At 43.2% G+C, this 21,208-nt stretch overlaps 3 protein-coding genes across 5 annotated transcripts; all 3 read left to right on the top strand.

Annotated features, from left to right (window-relative positions):
• The first annotated feature begins 40 nt into the window (after nt 1–40).
• On the top strand, nt 41–15,030 carry atg2b (autophagy related 2B). Of its 2 annotated transcripts, none has more exons than XM_069661781.1 (43): nt 41–90; nt 774–1,185; nt 1,281–1,443; nt 1,585–1,737; nt 1,827–1,929; nt 2,027–2,189; nt 2,282–2,461; nt 2,581–2,677; nt 2,797–2,961; nt 3,092–3,243; nt 3,377–3,488; nt 3,804–4,047; nt 4,141–4,303; nt 4,438–4,530; nt 4,646–4,834; nt 5,025–5,298; nt 5,380–5,488; nt 5,566–5,767; nt 6,084–6,226; nt 6,759–6,916; nt 7,033–7,208; nt 7,311–7,461; nt 7,582–7,784; nt 8,169–8,249; nt 8,353–8,459; nt 8,548–8,640; nt 8,744–8,814; nt 8,902–8,978; nt 9,066–9,236; nt 9,311–9,443; nt 9,534–9,733; nt 9,822–10,051; nt 10,144–10,261; nt 10,350–10,541; nt 10,619–10,720; nt 10,822–10,900; nt 10,980–11,190; nt 11,272–11,341; nt 11,424–11,506; nt 13,009–13,130; nt 13,232–13,386; nt 13,486–13,635; nt 13,722–15,030. In XM_069661781.1, exons 2-43 carry the CDS (start codon nt 1,024–1,026, stop codon nt 13,950–13,952), a joined length of 6,231 nt encoding a protein of 2,076 aa, XP_069517882.1. In that variant the 5' UTR covers nt 41–90; nt 774–1,023; the 3' UTR covers nt 13,953–15,030. The 2 variants fall into 2 exon arrangements, with proteins under 2 accessions (XP_069517882.1, XP_069517883.1); XM_069661782.1 differs by having other exon boundaries at nt 64–152.
• A 457-nt stretch (nt 15,031–15,487) lies between these two features.
• noxred1 (NADP-dependent oxidoreductase domain containing 1) lies at nt 15,488–17,194 on the top strand. Its single transcript, XM_069661750.1, has 6 exons — nt 15,488–15,645; nt 15,746–15,927; nt 16,185–16,365; nt 16,444–16,598; nt 16,728–16,926; nt 17,059–17,194. Exons 1-6 carry the CDS (start codon nt 15,488–15,490, stop codon nt 17,192–17,194), a joined length of 1,011 nt encoding a protein of 336 aa, XP_069517851.1.
• Nucleotides 17,195–17,813: 619 nt separating this feature from the next.
• On the top strand, nt 17,814–20,709 carry tmed8 (transmembrane p24 trafficking protein 8). Of its 2 annotated transcripts, XM_069662100.1 has the most exons (6): nt 17,814–17,946; nt 18,305–18,416; nt 18,521–18,614; nt 18,730–18,823; nt 19,018–19,311; nt 19,414–20,709. In XM_069662100.1, the coding sequence occupies exons 2-6, from the start codon at nt 18,307–18,309 to the stop codon at nt 19,629–19,631; spliced, it is 810 nt and encodes a 269-aa protein (XP_069518201.1). In that variant the 5' UTR covers nt 17,814–17,946; nt 18,305–18,306; the 3' UTR covers nt 19,632–20,709. The 2 variants fall into 2 exon arrangements, with proteins under 2 accessions (XP_069518201.1, XP_069518202.1); XM_069662101.1 differs by lacking the exon at nt 17,814–17,946 and having other exon boundaries at nt 18,329–18,416; nt 18,708–18,823.
• Nucleotides 20,710–21,208: the final 499 nt, after the last annotated feature.

The following is a 21,208-nucleotide window of genomic DNA, read 5'->3' as shown; positions in this document are numbered from 1 at the left end:
TTGTGACGTCATCGTCTAATCCCGCCCCGGAGTGTGTAGGCTCAGTTGGTGCGGAGTCATGAAAGTGTTTGTAAACAACTCAGTCAGAAGGTAACTTATTAGCCGCACTAATATCTTCAGCTCTGTCACTTACTCGTGCGTTTCGGCAAATGGTTGGTGCAAATATGTGTGGTGGTTTTTGTTAGTGTTCATGTCACATGTGAGGGTAGATAACTTGAGAAATGTTGGGTTTAAGGGTTGCCTAGCTAGCTAACTAGCAAGCATGTACTGCTACAAGCTTTGCCTGACGTTAGCCGGCTATGCTAATGTTGTCTCGCTTTGCCGATAGGAGTCTTTCGTATGCAGCTAACGGTGCTAGCCTCACAATTGTTAACCGGCTAGTCAGCTAAATGGCATGTCTTTGTCTTGCCAGCAGTCAAAGCGCAGCTACCGGTCTCTACGATGACAGCTCTATTCGAGCAAATATGGCTAAGGGTAGCTATTGACTAGCAAGTCTTTGGCATGCTAACTGTTATTTCGCAAGTGCGTTTGGCTTGTTTACACTGGCTCTAGAATAGGAACAAATATATGCGTATAAAACCCTAACGTCATCTGGACATCTGGTGTTACTAACGTTATTCTAACGTTTTCATGGCGATTTAAACTGTCTTTGTCTTTAACTGACGTATGACTAGATCTTGCTGTTCTTGGCTTAGTTGTAAACATTCTGTGTAAAGCCTGTTGTGTCAAGTGTCAAATTACAAAGCGGGCACCATATGTTTCTCTTTCTATAGGCGAAGCAAACTGGAGTCGGACCAATTCCCACACATATACCTGAGTGTCAACACATCCTCCAAAGTGTCCCTAATCTTGGGATATGAAGGGTGTTTGAGCTCACGCTTTCTCAATGTCTTTAAGCCGACAGGATGACACAACTGTAACACCAGTGACTCATTTAAAGCTGTTTGATTAGCTATAGCATTCCGGTGGCAGAGCATCAAGATCTGTTTCATTACCTGTGCACAGCTCACCTGTTGAGTTAAGATGCCTTGGCCATTTTCGGAGTCTATAAAGAAGCGGGCTTGCAGATACCTCCTGCATCGGTACCTTGGCAACTTTCTACAGGAGAAGCTGAGCTTAGATCAGCTCAGTTTAGACCTCTATCAAGGCACTGGATCACTTGCACAAGTGCCACTGGATAAATGGGTATGTGTAGTGTCACCTTTGTGGCAGGATCAATAATATAAACGCAGACTTTGCATGAACCAAGAGAAGCTTCATTATTATTTTTTCTTCCTCAGTCACTAAACGAGCTCCTAGAAACGGCAGATGCCCCTTTTGAGGTTATCGCAGGGTTCATCCAGACAATTTCTCTGACAGTCCCATGGGCTGCACTGCTGCAGGAAAACTGCGCCCTAGAAGTCAAGGGTTTGGCGATGGTGCTCAGACCAAGACCAAGAATGGGTAAGGAGAGGTTTCACTATGTGCCACCACAACACCATCTTTGAGAAAGGTTCTAGATCATCATTCTGTTCAATGTTAGCAAATTGACAACTCATTTTACTGACAAGTATGTGACTTTATCACATCTGGCTTTTCTTCCAGCATCTGGTACCGAGCCCATGTGCTGGTCCAGTTTCATGACCAGTAGCATGCAACTTGCCAAAGAGTGTTTGAGCCAGAAACTCACCGACGACATGGGGGAGAGCTTCCAGCCTTTTGAGGGATTAGAAAAGTTTGCAGAAACTATAGAGACAGGTACAATATATCTGTACTTTTAGGCAACATTTAAGACAGTTAAACAGTGTTTATTAAAGTGTAATCTCTTTTAATTGGCTACCTTTCAGTTCTGAGGAGAGTTAAAGTGACATTTTTGGATACTGTTCTCCGAGTCGAACACATTCCAGAAAATTCTAAAACTGGAATCGCTCTTGAGATTCGAATCAACAAGTAAGTTTAGGCTTAAATGTATAATCAATCCAAGAGGAGGAAAAAAGATAATTGGAAACTCCTTGATAAACTTACTGTGTTCTGTGTTTGCTTTCAGGATCGTTTACTGTGACGAAACAGGCGAGGAAAGCTCAAATGTGAATGTGCATCAGCCAACCACATTTGCACATAAAAACTTGCAGATGGAAGGCATCACCGTGTTTTGGGATGAGTTTTCAGATGTGTCCCGTGCTGGTTGTAAATCTTCACCCACTCAAACGGTTAGTTTTTATAGGGAGGCTTTGAAATTTGGCATTAAGAGGTGTGTGTGTGTGTGTGTATAAGCCTTTGAAAAAATCATCTTATTTTGCAGGAAACTGAGCCAAAGCTCTCCCCTAGCTGGAATCCCAAAATCATTTGTGAGCCTCACCCCCAGTTCACAGAGCCAGTATCCTCTACAACACCATTTGAACCGGTGCAGGTTGGAAGCCTTGACGGTAAAATCGAGCTGTCCCTCACTCTAAAAAACAACTTAGCTATGCCTGGAGCAAAGGTAAGTTTACCATTTTTTAAAGTACAGAATATCAAAAGAACAAATGTTTTTGATTGCTTGCTATATGACGATCTACAGGTGATTGCTGTTAACAGTGTTTTGCATGCTTTGCTTTCTAGCTGGATGTTGTCGGACATATCGATACACTTATTATTCTGTTGTCCCCGCGGCAAGTTCATCTTCTTCTGGACTTGTTTGGGGCTTTCTCTGGTGGAGGTGAGCATCCCTCTGATCCATATTTTTGCTATCATCTATCATCAAACAGGGTAACAATGTCACCAAATGAGTCATTCAGAAAAAGAATAAATAGATTTGCTCTTATTCTTTGTGTGAAGGTGCACAGGAATGGGCTAAGGACAGGAAAAGCCGTCCCATACAGCAGGAGGATGAGTATCGGCTCCACATGGAGCTGAACCGCTGTCTGAAGAAGGACAGCGCTGTGCCAGGAACAGACCCCGATCTCTTCGAGAGCCAGACAACCAGAACTGTGTCGAGTCGAGGTTAGACCAAAACACCATCCTCCGTCTGACCTCCTCTCAAACATGAAATGTGCTGGTTGCGTTTATCTAATGAAATGTGTTCTTTTTTTTCCTTTCCTCTGTTTTTTTAACACATCTGTGGGTGGTGTAGATGATGTGTTCTTCTCCATGGCAGACATGGACATGTCTCACAGCTTGTCATCTCTCCCTCCTCTGGGTGAACCACCCACTGTTGATTTGGATTTGTCACTTAATAGCAACTACTCTGCCTCTCCAGGAGAATCTCCCTCTGGAAATGCAACTGTAAGTTTTCACTTGTTTGGCTGCCGTCATAAAAACACCATGAAATGTAATGCTTTTCAGTGTTCTGGTTACTGATTCAGAACCAGCCTTTCTTATATTATCTTGCACACAATCTGTGTACCTGTGTTTGTAGGCTCTGTGGGATGAGTACATGGATGTACCTCGACAAAGAGAGAAGCAGACTGGTGAAACTCCGGTCCAATCACGGGATTCACAACTCCCTCAAAAATTACTGAGACAGACTTGTAAGTATCACAATATGTCTTTGTATTCTTACATACTTTATACAGATTGAATACCAGTCTCTCTGTGACCAATACTTCATAGAGGGAAATGAGATTACAGCTTTTCATTCAAAGGTAGGATTACAGCAGCATAACGTCCTGATTAGATCTGTGTCTGTGGTACAAGTAGTAGTAGTAGTAGTATGACGATAAGTGAAAGCAACTGGGGAGGTGTTTGGAGCTATGAAAACACTCAAACCCTCGGTTGCACATGAAATCTTTTCACCACAGCAGATTGAAGTATCTGCATTCATATTTGCCTTTGTTGTATTTCAGCCCATCCATCCAAAACACACGGTGATGAATCAAGGCCCGAGCTGGTGCTACGATTGACACTGAGTAGCCTGGCTGTTTCAGTCCTCCATATCGACCCTCTGCCACCACCGGATGCTGCTCCCAGTCCCCTTGGCCCCATGGCTGCACACTTCTTCAACATGGTTGGCCGGGGCCGGCTCGCCCCCGCTGCTTTCCTTCAGTCTCGAACAGTATTTAACCAGGCTTGCCCCCATGACCATCTCAGGTGCACTTTTGTATTTCACTATTTGCTGTTGTGCACGGACAGATTTGTCATTTCATTCTTTAACGTATGTCTGATTTGGGCTGATATTAACAGGTTTGTAGGCCAGGGCCTGAAGATAAACTATGAGCACTGTCAGGGATCCAGCCTTCGGACCTTCAGCACCGACGTCTCCCTTAACCAGATGGAGTTTCTGGAGTGTCTGTTCCCCTCGGAGTCAGTCAGTGGTGGCTCCCAAAGAGGCATTCAGTACACTGAGGTCAGCGATTTCAGCCTGAGCTTTGCACATTCTGCACTGCACTGAGCTCTGTACATACACAGTCATTGTGCCTGAAAGTTGCAGCTGGCGTGACATTACGAGTGTTTCTCATTAGCTTCTCTGTCACACCTCAGCTCCTGACATTTGACACCACAGCCAGTGCTGATGCGCAGCTTACCACCTGCCTTCACCTGCTTTACAAACAGGCTGAGCGCAGAGGCCCTCAGGTAACAGCATCTATCAGTCCATTGTGAAACCACAGCATTTACACTTATCACTCTAACACATAAACTGTGTCATAATTGTGTGTCTACTAAGTCGACCCTTTGCTTCTCTGTGCAGGGAGGTCAGGTTCGCCTCAGCACGATCCCCAGGAAAGCTGAGATCCAGGTGGAGCTGGGCCCTGTGCGCTCTGAGCTCGACATCAGCATTGTAGACCGTCTCAACTCCCTGCTCCAACCCCAGAAGCTGGCCACCACAGAGCTGATGGCCTCCCATTTGTACACATCCTATAATAAACATGTCAGCTTGGTAGGGGCGTCCCTAGAACTATTGATTAAAAAGTAGTATTTCCATCTCAGATATCGTATAAAATGTCACTATAATTATGAATATTGTAGCCTAGAAAAGGAGTATGAATAAGTGAAAAAAAGTTGCTTATTTCAACGCTCTTTAACTTACACATTATCTAAATATTTGTCTCTTTAAACTCTTTTCACAGCATAAGGCCTTTACAGAGGTTTTCCTTGATGACAGCCACACTCCCAGCAACTGTCATGTATCTCTTACGGTCAATGCCCCGGTGCTCGGCCTAGCGGTCCGCTTCCCCATCCCTGACCTGCGCTCAGATCAGGAGAGGGGCCCCTGGTTCAAGAAGTCCCTGCAGAAGGAAGTTCTGTACCTGGAGCTGGAAGACCTGGAAATGAAAACGGAGTTCATGGGCGGCAGCTCTCCGGAACAAACCAAAATGGAGCTCACCTTCAGGGAGCTAATTGGTATGTTGACTAAAGCTTAAAACCTTTTAATTTAACCTAGAAATTTCTACTTAACTTCTTTTTTTCCCCTCGTTTGCACAGGAAAGTTTCAGGAGGAGCCGGATCAACCAGCTGCCCGGTTCCTCAGAGTGTCCCACACCATGGATGGAGACATGACAACATCCGAGAGTGTCAAATTTGACTGGCCGAGGTACGTCTACCTACCCAACCTCAAAATGATTTCTCCTTCAGGGGCAAATCTCAGTGACACTTATTCTCTCTGAGCAGGGTTGTGTTGAAGATGAACCCCACAGCAGTCCACTCAATCCTTGAGAGGATCACGGCTGAAGATGACGAGGGGGCTGAGGACCATTCTCTTGAAGAGGAAGAGGAGGAAGGGGCTGCCCATTCCCTGAAGGATGTGTGTGATTTTGGGAAACCTGAGCCGTCACCCTTTTCGTCACGGAGGGTTATGTATGAGAATGAAGAGGTAGGGCATGGCTAAAGGGCCACATTCATTTCAGTAAATGCATGGATATGCTTGATATTTTATATTTCTAAATTTGCTTAAGTAAAGAATTGTTGTTGCTGTTTTGATAATAGCATCGGTCCACAGCAGGTGCAGGTGTTCAGATTTGCATTCAGGAGCAAAGGTATCCTCCTGTTGATATATTACAACGTGTGACAGATGCATCATTATGCAAACAGCAATGCAAGCACTGCTTTGCATACCTAACCTGTTGACAGAGCAGGTGGTGATGATCCCCTGTTAAGAAAATCTCTCCTTTTGTGTTTTTAAATTCCAGATGGTTATTCCCGGCGATGTCGCTGAGATGACGGAGTTCCAGGAAAAAACCATGAACAACTCTCGCTTCATCCTCGAGTTGTGTTTCCCCAATGTGCAATTAGTACTCCCCAGCAAGGCTTTTTATGAAAAACTACACAACAGGTATGGAATTTGTAAGACAAGATTATTTAAAGTGGCAAATGTGTGAGTTGAAACGTAGACCAATGAATTATTAAAGGCACTTCTGAGACATTTATACCAATAAATGTGTTGACAGTAGCTGAAAATCAACAGATACTCAGTTGGTGAAGTGTTCTGTACCACTTTGTTTCCATTTTTATTTGCCTGAACACATTATATTTCTTTGTAGATAGGCCATGTTGACACGTAGCTAATATATGAAAGAGTGGACTTGAATTGAGATACCGTAAAACCGTAGCCACTGGTGCGGTAGCTAGCAGCCTTCAGTAATTGTTGTAAGGGTAGCAGCTACAACCGCGATCATGACGTTACAGCACATGTCCGTGACGAAGCGTTAGCTAGCTTATAGCGCCATCGTCTTCGTAAAATCCTGTAACACAGATTTTATACTGGTATATTGGTCAAACTGGTATATAGGACGCAGCCCACTTTATTTAATTAACTTAACCGCTTCTTGTTCCATTACATTAAATGTATATTCTCCATATTTAAGGATTAACAATGACCTGCTGCTGTGGGAGCCCACTGCTCCATCTCCAGTGGAGACAGTGGAGAGCATGCCGTATGGAGTTGGACTGTCTGTCGCCAGTCAGCTGATCAACACTTACTCCAAAGACAGCTTCAGCCAGTTCCGCTCTACCGGTCCTGAAGGTGCGACGGCTGAAAACATTATCCATGAATTTCCACCGGATCACAGAATTGTAGTAGAAACGTGTCATGTAAAATCATGTGTAGTCTTCTTATCATGATTTGTGTTGTGCTTTCAGATGAAACCAGTGGCTCAGAGGAGGAGACCATGCACTATTACTGTCCTGCGTCTGACCTGGGCCTCAGGTCTCGCAAGAAGAAGAAACCAAAAGCCCAAAGCAAGACCTCCCAGAGCCTGTTCTCCGTCATCCTCAGTGTCAACCACGGCCTGGTGGCTCTTCAAACTAATGCTAAGGTAAACCCTTTTTATATCCCTCACCATCCTCACCATTCAATCAGACACTCAGATGTCTTGTTTTACTGATAGTGGGATTGAGTTTCCTTCTTTTTTTCCCAGAAGGAGGATAAAACTGTGCTGAAAAACAAACACGGCGAGTTCTGGCTGGAGGTAAAAAACGCTGTACTGTTCAGTGTGACGCAGTACGAAGGCTATAAAGACCAACACTACATCTGCTTCCACACCAGTAATGTTAGCATGTATCATCAAGGTAAACCAGCTGCACGTATTCTCTATGATATGACCTTGTGTTGATGTAATAATGTGACCTAGAGTGCTACTCTACAGTGTTACCTCTTTCACTGATGTCTCACTCTGTTAATCTGCTCAGGACTCATGGATGGGGGCACCTCTGTCTCAGACATCAAGTTACCATGCAGGACGCATCCGCACTGGTTAGAGCCGACTATCTACCAATCAGAGACGTCTCCTGAGAGATCGTCCACGCCCTCGGAGGGTATCGGTCTGGAGGCCCGCAGCATGGTGTCTGTCGCTGTCAAAATTTCATCACAGAATGCAGAACGCAATGTTAAGGTAGAGTATTAAAATCACTTATATTCTATATTTTCCAAAAGGATCAATTTGTTTGAGATCTGTTGACTGACAAAGTCCCTGCATGCTCTTGTTGTCAACTTTAAATCTCAACAGACCATTGTGTGACCACATTTGTCCTGTAGATGGGGCTGTTTTCAAATCCAATAACTGTTGTTGATTTAATCTCCAACCCAAACCCTGACCCTTTGTGCTTAACATGTTTTTTAAGTCAGTCCCATGAGTTCTTATACCGCTGTCATAGCAGTCACACACCTGTTTCAACCCACATTTTCTATAATAACACACTCAGACAAGCATTTCCTTTATTTAGCAGACTGGGTGTTGAAAGTAAATCCGGCTGCTCTGTTGTGCATCTTTATGCAGGAATTCCTGGTTGCTGTTGGAGTGAGAGGTGCCACACTCCAGCACAGAGTCGTCCCTGCCAGCTTGGGCTGGTATGACCAGGTAAGAGTAGATAAGTAACTCTCTGTCTGACAAAATCTATTCTATTCCTTTAGTTAGGTCGTATAATGTAATAAAATACATATTTGTCCTCTATGTGCAACAGATTGTTGACTTTCTGAATGTGTCTGACGAGCCTGTTTTGGGTTACGCCCCTCCTACGTCTGTCACCACTCTACATTTACATCTATGGAGCTGCTCTTTGGACTACAGGTAAAGCAAACTTCATACCTCCCTTTAAATAATGACTTAATTACCTATTTGTGTATTCTAATGTTCGATTTCCCTTTCTTTTGAAAAGACCTCTTTACCTGCCGCTCAGATCTCTGCTGGTTGTAGAGACTTTCAGCATCTCCAGCAGTGTGTCTTTAGATCACTCCTCCTCCACACTCAGGTATGAAAGGGCTGAAGGCTCCTTATACACTATTGTGAGATGGGACTGCTTTATAGTAAAGTATGCCTTCGTTGAGTGTGAAAGTGTGATTTGTTGTATGCAGGATAATTCTGGATGAAGCGGCTCTGTTCCTTTCAGACAAGAGTAACGCCGTCTCCGTCAATCTAGCACGTGGTAAGTGTTTTGCTTGATTTTATTTTGAAAAACAAAACTGTTTATAATGTTTATTTGCAGCATTGAGCCATGTTTTGCTTGTTACAGACTATGTCCAAGTGGTCGACATGGGAACGCTGGAGTTGAGGATAACGGCAGTTAAACCTGGATTGGATGGGAAGTTGGTAAGCATTATCTTCCTCTTAATTGCTCAATTAATTAATGTTTAAACTGAATTCATTCATCATTCTTCCCTGTCCTTTGACTTGTAGTCAGAGCCCAGATTTGAGCTGCGCTGTTCCAGTGACGCAATTCACATCAGAACGTGTTCGGACTCCTGCGCCGCCCTCATGAATCTTATCCAGTATGTAGCCAGCTATGGAGACTTACTGCCTCCTGCAGAGCCGGAGATCAAGCACAGCAGCACTACACAGAGAACAAAGGTCAGCACATGAGCCTATAGGACATACAACTTTAAAACTCTGCAGGTGCTTAGTTTGGTATTATTTTTGGACAGGCGGAGATCCCCAGCCGGCCCACATCTCAGACCCCGTTGCTCGCTGAGACTGAGCAGCAGATGTTGCAGGACCTAATGAGTGAAGCGATGGAGGAGACTGACGGGCAGCATGCACCAGGGCTGCAGCAGAATGGTTACTACTTTGTTTGTTATAGTTTAAAGATGAAGCTCCATGAATAATATAACTTTATTTAACTAGATCTGATCTTTCACACATCTATAGGTGCACATGAGGAGCGCAATCAAGACCACGACCCGCCTCGCTCAGACCTGTTCTTGTTCCCAGATGAGAGTGGGAATGTAACCCAAGAGTCAAGCCCCACTTACCCCATGCTTCACTCTCCTCTCATCACTCCTGTCCCTACACTTGCCCAAGAAACAGACGACTTCTGTATCCTGGAGACACCTGGTTCCAGAGGAGAGGTCAGGGTGCACTCATTCACTTTGTTTTAGCTACGTAACAAAGAGATGGAGATGTGTGTTGGCTCACTGTGCGTGAAATGTGTTTTAGGATCTTGATCAGGAGCCAGTGGTGAAGCAGCTTACCTCAGACACTGTGGAAATCAAAGGCGATCACTTCAGTCAGCCTCCACATGGGAGCGACTCCAGCAGAGGAGCCATGAACTTTCCCGTCCCAGAGGTGCGCTACCTCATCAAGGAGATCTCCGTCATCTGGCACCTGTATGGAGGGAAGGACTTTGGGAGTGGGTCTTTCACTGCATCACCTGCTAGAAGCCGAGGGTAAGCCTTTATCTGTTACTGTGGACACACTGTTTTTTATTGGGTAACAAAGAAAGGAGCTTGTTTCATGTGTATCAAATTCTGTCTTGCAGGTCTACACCCCATAGCTCCCCTTCTCAAACTCCTGTAAGGCAGGCCAAGACTTCAGGACGGACAGGAGGAGGACGAGGAAGGAACCCTGACGTCCTGATGGAGATACAGCTCAGCAAGGTAAAATCTTAATTATGGCGCCCCTATGCACATGAGATAAATAATTCTTGTCTACCATTCATCAGCCTTTCTCTTACCCTTTCCGTAGCTGAGATTCCAGCATGAGGTATACCCGCAGACCCAAGTGGCTTCTGGGCCGGCAATGGATCAGCCTGTCTCCAGGCAGGTGTTCGTCGTGCAGGACCTGGAGATCCGAGACCGACTGGCTACCTCACAGATGAACAAGTTCCTCTACTTATATTCAAGCAAGGAAATGCCCCGTAAAGCCCACTCTAACATGGTGAGGAAGACAACACACTCACATTAAACCAGACAAGTCTTGGCGTAGTCTAACGTCTTGTGTGCTTTTTGTCTTAGTTGACGGTTAAGGCGCTGCACATGTGTCCTGAGTCGGGCCAGGCTCCACAGGAGTGCTGTTTGCGTGTTTCCCTGATGCCTCTTCGCCTCAATATCGATCAGGTAAACAAATCTGATACAGCTGGTTTTTCCATGCTATCATAGCTGTGTGTCAGCATCCTTTGTAACATTTTTTTACAGAATTGATCTTTGTTTGTCTGCAGGATGCTCTCTTCTTCTTGAAGGACTTCTTCACTAGTCTAGCTACTGAAGTTGAGTTTTTTTCCCCACCTGCTCAAGAAGGTAACATCCATAATTCACAAGTGCCTTCAACTAACCCTCGCTTTGAATAACTGTCTTCTGTTAATATTTTTCTTTGCAGCTGTCTGCGTTTCCACGAAAAAAGCGTCCGCTCCAGAGATCTCCTGTAGCTTCTCCAAGCACGCTGGCAGCAGCCAGGACCCGGCCCCAATCATCTCAGTGCCCGCTCAGAGACGCCTGAGCCATAATGGATTCTCCACGTCTAGCCGGGAGGAAGTGAATGACAGTGATGCCTCTGCTGCTACATTCACTGACCAGCCAATCTTCTTTAGGTCAGTGTGAAATGACTAAATAATCAAACCCCTTTGAAGAAATAATGAGATGACTAATCTCTCAATTTCTTTTCCTAACAGGGAGTTTCGATTTACCTCTGAGGTTCCTATTCGCTTGGATTACCATGGGAAACATGTTTCAATGGAGCAGGTACATGTGCTCAGAGAGCTGTAATAATGCAACATTATTTTGTTCTGATTTATGAATGACCTTGTGACTGCTCTGTTCTTAGGGAACATTTGCAGGGATCATTATCGGGCTGACACAGCTGAATTGTTCAGAGCTGAAATTGAGACGCTTGTGCTACAGACAGGGGTATGTTTATCTCAGTATCTCTATCTTATGAGACTGTATGGGCCCTATTGTCCACCCGGCGCAAAGCGCACAGCGCAATTGTCATTACTGTCTTCCACCCAGAGCAATCGTCATTTTCACGTCAAATGTCAATGTTGTGTAAATAGCATGTGATCTTGCACCGCCGTTAGCGCTCATTGGCGTGTTGGTTTTGAAAGGTGTGGTCAGGCAAACGGGTGGCGTGTTGCTATTTAGAGGACGCAGAAAGCGACTGTGCCTTAGACCAACAAAAACCTGGTCTAAGGTCTATGGCGCAGTCTGTCTTTGCTATTTAGAGGGCGCATTATGGACATGCATCGGAGAGTTCACAACACGAGTCTCTGCTTGTCACTCACACAGGGACGCACAGCAGCGCTTTTACTCATAAGGAAAAAGCTGTGTATTTGCAGATACAGTGAAACAACGTTTAAGGGACAGACTGCAAGCTTTGGTTTCCCTCGTCTCCTTAAATCATGATACTGCTTTCGGTTTTTTACTGACCTGCTGAGAAGTGCAGGAAGACGTGGACAAGCTCTCCTCCACACACACCTGCTTCACCTCAAGGAGATTCCTGCTCGAGCCACGCATGGGCCAAAAACTACCGAGACTGACACAAAGCTCTCCAAAATGCGCGCTCATTCAGACGCACGGTCTCTATAATACAGCAGAAACTGAGGTAAATTAATTACCATTCTCAAACATAACTACCTGTGGCACCGACAATTGTGCCCACAGATATTAATACACTGTCCAGTCTCCATTACGCACGGACAGAATGCAGTGATGTGATCAGCAACAAAAATTAAATAAACATTTAAAGCCTACCTTTCTTTGATGGCCAGCACACAGAACTTTAATAAACATAAGATCCTGTCCGTCTGGAGACTTAAATCATTAATGCTGTTCCTCGTGTGTAAATGTACACAGCATGACTCTTTTCATTTTCGTTTCTGCTGGGCAGTGGGATCGCTTCAGTGGCTTTAACATCAATCCGTGCTTCGACATGTATCGTACAGTAACCTGTGTTTTTTTCGGCGTGTTCAAGGACACAGTGGAAAGAAATAAGTTAAATAAGCCGGTCGGTGTCCGGATTATATAAGAAGAATGACTGAAATCCGCCTTGTAAATAGCAACACGCCTGCCTGCAGGCGCACTGGGCTCTCAAAATGACAACTGACACTCAGCTGATTGGTTTGATTCATGTTATGCCGGAAACACGCCTATGAATAATCCAGGGACTGAAGCCAACCTCTTTGCGCCTTGCGCCTCAGTTTGCGCCCAGATTATGCGCCGTCTAACTGGCAAAAGTGCGTCAAACATGCCCTAAATCAGCCATGCGCTTTGGACTGTGCGCCTTCCGCCATCTAAATAGGGCCCTATGTCTTTGATTTAGCCTTCAATACAAAATATATCCCTTTAAAGAGCATAAATCACACAGCAACAGTAATCGTCCTGTGGACACTAATACTTGTGTTGTATTTCAGATTATTAGGTGTGGATAAGCTGTTTTCCTATGCAATAAACGAGTGGCTAAATGACATAAAGAAGAACCAGCTTCCAGGATTACTGGGAGGTGTGGGACCAATTCACTCTCTGGTACAACTAGGTGAGTATAACGGCAATGCCAACATGGAAACCATAATGTATAGTGTGTGAGCTTGTGTATGTAATGCATTTCCCTGTTCTTAAGGTGAATTTTCTGTTCAGTTCAGGGATTCAGGGACTTGGTCTGGCTGCCGATCGAGCAGTACAGGAAGGATGGTCGGATAGTCCGTGGGTTTCAGCGTGGCACTGCCTCCTTTGGAACTTCCACTGCTATGGCAGCTCTGGAGCTCACCAACAGGATGGTGCGGACCATCCAGGTAAACTCACTGTTTCCACTTTTACTAAAAAGTCAGAATTTGCTGCTAATTTCCTCCTGCAGCATCAGACATATCCTTTGCTTTGTGGTTCATTTTCAGGCAGCAGCTGAGACGGCCTATGACATGGTGTCTCCAGTGCCTGATGAGAGAGACATGAAGAGGATAAAACGGTTCTCTCATTACGGGCTGGCTCATCAGCCTGTGGACCTCAGAGAAGGTGTAGCCAAAGCCTATACGGTGGTCAAAGAGGTAAAAAAAGCTAAAATATTCACTTTGATGATACTAATGAAAAGAAACTCTGTTTAATGAGGATTCTCTGCTGATTTCCCCCACAGGGAATCACAGACACAGCACTCACCATCTACGACACAGCCACCCGGGAGCATGAGCAGCGTGGGATGACGGGCGCAGTGGGCGGAGTTCTCCGCCAGCTGCCTCCAGCAGTCGTCAAACCTCTCATTATGGCCACTGAAGCCACCTCCAATGTGTTGGGTGGGATGAGGAACCAGATTCACCCTGATGCGCGTCAGGAGGAGTCTCAGAAATGGAGGCAGGGCGAGGAGTAATTCTTGTTGCCATTTGGTACCTCAAACCAGGACTGTGCTGAAGCAACAGCTCGAACATACGATGGAGACTTTCTTCAGAGCGTTATTGCAGGCATCTCAGAGGTGCATATGAAAAGGTGGTGTAAATTATATTCTGTTCATCTCGTGGCAATTTAAGCTACTGTGATTCAGCTTGTGTCAGTCCCCTCACAGTGCCTTCATGGTTATCAGCATTGTCAGACTGTACGTTTATTCAAAGGGATGTATGAAGAGTGATGCATTTTTATGAGCCACATTTTGTCTTTAAGTGGAATATGTTCTGTTGTGGGGTAGACTTTGGCATTAGAGATATAAAATCATAACGATGAAGAAATAGGCTGCTGTCTCATGAGGCGCAATAAGCATTAGCTTCATTCTCAAACAGCTCTGTTTACAAGTTGTGTGTTGTTGCGTTCCCTATACTATTTGGTGTCAACAAACACTAATATAGTTGTAATGACCCCTAATTTATATCAACTGCACTGTATGTGGGCCTTGTTATTTACTGTAAATATACCTAATGTGTAACATTTCATGCAAATATAAGAGAACAACTTTAGTATCTGAATGTGTCACAGATGTGTAAAATTCTGTAATCAGCACTTTTTTAAGTGACTAGAAAGGTTACTTCCTCAAATGAATGACAGATGGGAAGATCGCTCATTTTGTTATAAAGTTTTGCAATTTTATTTTGAGCTGTGATCAATGTTGTATAATTTTTGTAAAAGCTGCTGGTGTTAGAAGCAGCTTGTAAAACTTAAAAACACTTTCAGATGTCTCATTCTGTCAGTCTGCTGCTCACATTTTCACATTGTTGGCACAGTACATGGAACTATGTAAACTCATTATCTTGAAGAAAAGTCTTAATTTCCTGCGCAATTGAGTTTTTTAAGTGTATGTTTGAATATTGATATTTAGTGTGAAGTTGTGTTGCAGACATTTGAGTTGCTCATTTCCCTTGTTAATGTGGCCAGGATAATATTTCTTGTACATAAGTGTACAGTTAAATCAATGAATTTGTATTAAAAGCATGAAAGGGAAATAAAAATGGTTAAATCCACTAGAATAGAGTGTGGTCAAGAATTTGTTTTTCATTGTCATCCCACCATTCAATTATATAAATATTTAATCATATGATAAAGGTGATGACTCAACATAACCTGTATTGATTTGCTGTGACCCTTCCCTCCCATTAGGTTACTGCTTTTTATCTGTACAGTTGTATAAATAGCTTTAAATATATTATGGAAAATTTGAATGACATTTCTTTTAAGAGTCATGGTTGGATTTTGTTTTGTAAAAAATATTTAATTGTAATAATTTTATTGTAATTCACAGTACTTTATCTTGCTTTTTTGAAGATTTCGGAAGAATTTTATTTTGAAATACATAAGCCGTTAAGTCGGAAGTTGTCCTTTTGCCATGGAAACAAGAGGATGAGGCCGATTTTTACTGCTTAAACAAAGTTAGTCAGTTGAAACTTTCTTCTTATTAACTTCAGTTGAAGCTTTGGGACGATGGTTGACCTAACAGCTCATTTGAATAGTTTTTCTTTCGAAGCTGGGTTGACCGAGGAAGAGAAAGAGTTCATTCACCTTCGTTCACGCGCCGCTGGACTGACATTTTGCGGGTGCGCGCACGCAGTTTTCCTGTGTAAACTCGTCCAGTCACTGAGGTAAATTATCTGTAGGTCTCTGAAAAGTGCTTCTGACATAACACAAGTACTTTAAAATAACATTAACACACTTCATGGTACTTTTGTTTTGCAAGTTTAGATGTATCATCAGAGGTCAACCTGCTAACAGAGCCTCACTGGCATCAAAAGAAGACAGAGACCTATGCGTTGGGATTCTCGGGATGGGTCACGTGGGAAAACAGTTGCTCAGGTCCCTCCTTGAAAAGTCCGGCATCAAACCTTCACACATGAAGATCTCCAGTAGAAGACCAGAATCTACAGGTACACTGCCAAAGACACTTAAAGCACAAAAAAATCCAAATCAAAGTTAAATGACCTAGTTTTTCCTGATAAATCAGCCAGTAATCCGAAATTCACAAAACTAGCTATTGACTGCATCAGTAATGTCACAGATAATAGTATATATAGTACATTTTAAGGATTATTAAACAGATCTTTTTGTGACTTAACTCAATTTCAGTTCAAGTTGATTTTATGTGTGCTTGCTGTATGTTTGTTTATGTTTTGTTTACTTTCAGTGGAATTTATTCACACTGGAGTTGAATGTTTCTTCAACAATAGCAGACTGGCAGCATGGGCAGACATACTGTTCCTCTGCTGCCTTCCCTCTCACCTCCCTAAAGTCTGCGCTGAGCTCCACTCCCACCTGTCGAAGCACTGCCTTGTGTATAGCTTCTGCTCTGCCGTGCCCGTCACCAGGTAGTACCACACTCATACAACATTTATGTTTGTCAAATATCAGTCACTGAATTCTTATGTTGCTATCTTATATTTCAGATTGGCACAGCTTCTTGGACATGACTTCATTCTCAAACCCAAGTATGAATATGTGACAAGTGATGCTGCAGATGTGTGGTTGTCCTGCACTCACATCAACACAGCTTTGAGAGATCCTTTGCTAATGGAGGCATCATGTCCTGTTTCGATGAGGGGTATATCATGTTTCTTTATTGCAGACTTCAATTTCGTTGCATTTGAACTTTTCATGTTATGTAAGGTGCAAGGGTGACCATTTGAAACATGGTGCATTGAAACATCACCCTATTTTTGTCCTAATTTAGGTGGCATATCTCTTGATCTAAACTGGGTGTGTGCAGTGTTGTACAGCCTGCTAAATATCTGCACCTCTGCCGGTCTGGGCTCCAGTGCTGCTCTCTCTCTGATCAACAGTGTCCTTAAAGGGAAAGAATCACACACTGTTGACTTAAACACACATAATTTCATCAGTGCATCATATGCATCTACCCTTCTTCCAGATATGTAAGTGTACTACTGTATAGCTAAAGAACATATATAAACTGTATGGCTACTATGTTTAACCGTGTCTGGAGAAAATATACATATAGTATATATAGTGCAATAAATTAATGTTTACATTTCTTCTCTTTAAAGGCCCTGTCCATGGATTTCTCTCACTGATGCCCAGATCAAGGAGACCCCGCTGCAGTGCTTTCTATCAAGTGACAAATATTTGCAACAGTGCATCTCTGCAGCATACAAATCACTGCTACAGTCACCTCCAAAATAAGACGCGCTTATTCAAATGTAACTGTACATATTCTAAGGATGTCCCCCACAGACATAAGTTGGAAGGGTTGTACACTTATTTTTGAAAATCATAATGTAAAGTTACATTTAAATAGGAATAAAAAGTGACAATATTGTGTTAACATTTTTTCCACACATATTAATATTATCGGCACGTTATCAGTATATTATGGCTTGAAAATGACATATTGGCATCAGCAGATAATTATGTCATTTTTCTCTGCCAATATTTTCCGCGAGTGTGCCTGCACCAAGCCTCTTCATTCAAGCATGAAGAAGGGTGCAGGGTGTCTGCGGTATGGCAGTTGTTGACTACTACAATAAGAGTAGGCATAAAAAAAAGCATAAACATTAACAAAATAAAAACAGTCTCAGGTGTGGCTTTTCTCTTAAGACTTGGCGTTTGGAATTACTTTTAATCATGGCTACAACATTACACTAGTGGTAAGTTGTTTAGCAGGCAGCATCTACAAAGGGAATAAATCTCAAACGTTGTACGAACGGTACAAACGGTGTACAAACGTTACTTCCCCGCTCAGATTCGCAGATTTTCGGCAACACTCGGGAAAACACGGAAGTGTCAAAAATTCGGATCTGTTTTTTCCTGTCAAGCAGCAGCACAGAGGAGATCCGTCACATGATTGCAGTGATATGGAGGTGTATTTCCTGATGGCCTGCGTTGGACTGAAATAAAACCTTGTCGAGTTATCAGATTAACAGCGTTTCATCGTGGTAAGATATGTGTTTAACCAGTCTGACTCCAGCCTCGGCTGCACTTTCTCTGTTTGCTAGGTAGCTAGCTGATGAGATGCTAACTACCAAGCTAGCCAGCTGCAAGCTAATGCCAGTTTAAGAAGGTGTAGCCTGAGTGTGTGACATACACATTTACATTTCGCTTTTACAACAAAGTATTTTATTCGTCTGTTTGTGTGGTTAACATAATGCCAAACAGCCGGTTGTTAGGCTAGTTTCTCTGCGTTAGGAGGCATGTTTAAGTGCTGTCATCTTTTCCTCCCTCCCTGTGGTTGAGAGGGGCGGGGCTTCATCTTTTGCAGCCACGCAGGCTGAGGTGTTTGCCTTGTCTTTACAGCCATGGAGAGATTAGAGGCTACATCAGAGCTCCAGTCACGGTTGTCATCCCTGTCTTTCTCGTCCTTTCCCGGAATAACTTCCAAACAGTGCGACAACCGACCGCTGGACAGGTGAGTCAGCCTGGTGCTAAAGTGTTGCTTATAAAGGAAAATGTTGATAGCTGTACTTTTTGCATCATAGTGTCTTCGTTGTTGAAATGTTGTCTGTTCTTCAGGCTCCAGAATACAGACCTTTCACAAAGCTGCACCCACTCCAAAAACCAAGCTGATATGGATGAAACCAAGGAGGATTCAGGACCATATACTGAGGTAGTTAATTTCGAATTATGTTTGAAGAGCTGTCAAAGGAGGGCAATAAACAGGGAAGTGTAATATGATATGATTTGTCAGCTGTAATATTAGTCTTGTGTCTGTGCATTTTGAGGGTAATGAAGAGGCCCCTGCTAAGCCAGCCTCAGGGGAAGCTGGCGAGGAGAACAACAGCTCTGGGAGCTGTCAGCTCTCCGCTGAGATGAAAGGTGAGGGCCTGCTGAGTGTGCCATCATGACTGCTGCTTTGTTTTTATCTATGATTAGCATTCAGAGGATTCATAAATCTGTTCTGAGTGTGTTCAAAGTGTAATACAGGCTATAAAAAACATGTTTTATAAGCGTATCTTAGCTAGATTAAATATATCAGAGTCTTCATTGCCATTTGTTCCTCCTGATGGCAGCCCAGATGCCGCCCCTGAAACCCCCATCAACATGGACATCTGCTACTCTGAAGGAGCTGAAGGCAAAGCTGCGCACGGAAGAGGACAGCGTGGTGACAGTGTACAGAGGCGACATCATGACAGTTCACGTGCCCACTGTGCCCGAGGCCAAAAAAGTGTGCTGGGAGTTTGCTACAGACGGCTATGACATTGGCTTTGGCATATATTTTGACTGGACTCCCGTCACGAGCCGGTCTATTACTGTACACATCAGCGAGTCCAGCGATGATGAAGAAGAAGAGGAGGAGCTGGAAGGTCAGTTAGTGTGCCTGCTTTAAACCTTTTCTTCACTGGATGTTTTAATCATCCATCTGAAGCAGTGTGTTGACTTTGTGCTTTGTGTGCTTTCTTTTTCAGGGCCTGTCAGCAACGGAGACATTGAGAAGGGCTCCAAAAGTCAATCCAACTCAAACTTGGGTGAAATCTTGCCTGTGTACCGCCAGGACAGTCACCTGTCCGTCCATGGTGGGAGCCACGACTTTCCAGGTGAAGGCACATACCTCCTGAAGTTTGATAACTCCTACTCACTATGGCGAAACAAAACTCTTTACTACAGAGTTTACTACAGTGCCTGAGATGCCAAATTGTTGTTTATGAATGTATACTTTACAGAAGAATACTACTCTTTAGATCAATGAACTATTTTTGATTCCATGCTTGGAAAAAGTTATAATATAAAAGGTTAAATATAGGCATATCTATTTTTTATCTCTATCAGCTTGTGTTGTCACATATTGGATTTTACTTATATGGTCAGATAGTTTTGAACAGAACATTTGCTCCAGTGTCTTGCTGATAGATGTTTGAAGAATCCATGCATATGTGCCATGTTCCCATGTATGCACTGTGCTATTTGGTCAAGTGCCCATCATAAAACATACACTGTCTTCAGGCGTAACATTTCTATGGTAGCAGTGATCAGGGAACACCTGCACAGGATATTTTTTTTGCCATGCCAGGTGCTTAATCAGCAGTGCTCTACAGAAATTGAGATTTCCTTGTTATGTGTGTGTTTGCGTGCACCTTCTACAATTATGTTGCTTTGTTGTTGTTACCTGTATTTATCCTTCTGCCTTGTAGCCTAACTTATTTTTTATCTGTGTTACATTCGAATATGTCATAATGAAGAATATTATTATGTAATTCTGTCCACAGAGCTGTTTTCTGTCTTAGTGCTGTGTCGGTAAATGATATAAGTTGAATGTACTGAAGCAAGTGGTGACAGTTTTCCAAAGTGTGCTTTTTTATGACACAAATAAAAGTCATCCCTTATCACATGAAGCTCTTATTATGTAATACAGATTCAATATTTACATTTGCCTCACTCCCCCTTTAATTTGCTATTTCAGAGAAAGGGAGCGGTCGCAATATTCATCTAACTGTATTTTGTGCACAGCTCTATGTAGGTAAAGGTCAGTGTGTTTGTTTTTGAGTTTCATCAGTGCATCGGGCACACGTGTTGAAAGTCCTCGTTCCATCCTGTTTCTAAATTGATGCTTCTGCTGCATTCAGTCGTGCGCATGTTCCCAAAGATGCCACAGCTTTGGCTGCTCATGCTGCATACTACTTAAAGCGACAGGATTGAAGCTTCCCATGTTTGCTGTGCTGAACCTTTGCTGTAAGTTATGATCACATTTGTTCCTGAAATTTATATTCCACAATAAAAAGTAGATTGTTTATTTTTTGTTGTGATTCATTTTGCATGAATCCCATGTACAGCTGCAGCTTGCTATTATTTTTATCGTCAATTAATCTGTTGATTATTTCTTGATTAATCGGTTAGTTATTTGGTCTGTAAAATATCAGAAAAGGGTGAGAAATATCCCCGTGTTTCCTAAAGCCAAGGATGACGTCCTCAAATGTCTGTTTAGCCTATGATTCAAAGATATTCAGTTTACTGTCATGGAGGAGTGAAGAAACCAGAAGATATTCACCTTAATTAATTGAACATAGGAGCAGGTAGATGTTGCAAAAAGACACATTAGTCTCCAACCAGCCAAGTCTGTCCATTACACCTGAGCCTGCGTCATTTCATAACAGTCTCTCTGTAGATCCAGGATTAGAAAGCGCTTCAGGATGGTCCCCTGTGTTTTTATTAAATTGTGGCATTAGGGGTTTGATGTAATTGTTACAGAGGGGATGATGAAACCAG

This window comes from Semicossyphus pulcher, unplaced genomic scaffold (assembly GCF_022749685.1).
Source record: "Semicossyphus pulcher isolate SPU_LCO1_2020_fin unplaced genomic scaffold, fSemPul1.0.p SCAF_14, whole genome shotgun sequence".
Classification (NCBI taxonomy): domain Eukaryota; kingdom Metazoa; phylum Chordata; class Actinopteri; order Labriformes; family Labridae; genus Semicossyphus; species Semicossyphus pulcher.
The sequence above is the reverse complement of the archived record's forward strand: the minus strand, read 5'-3'. Positions and strand labels throughout refer to the sequence as shown.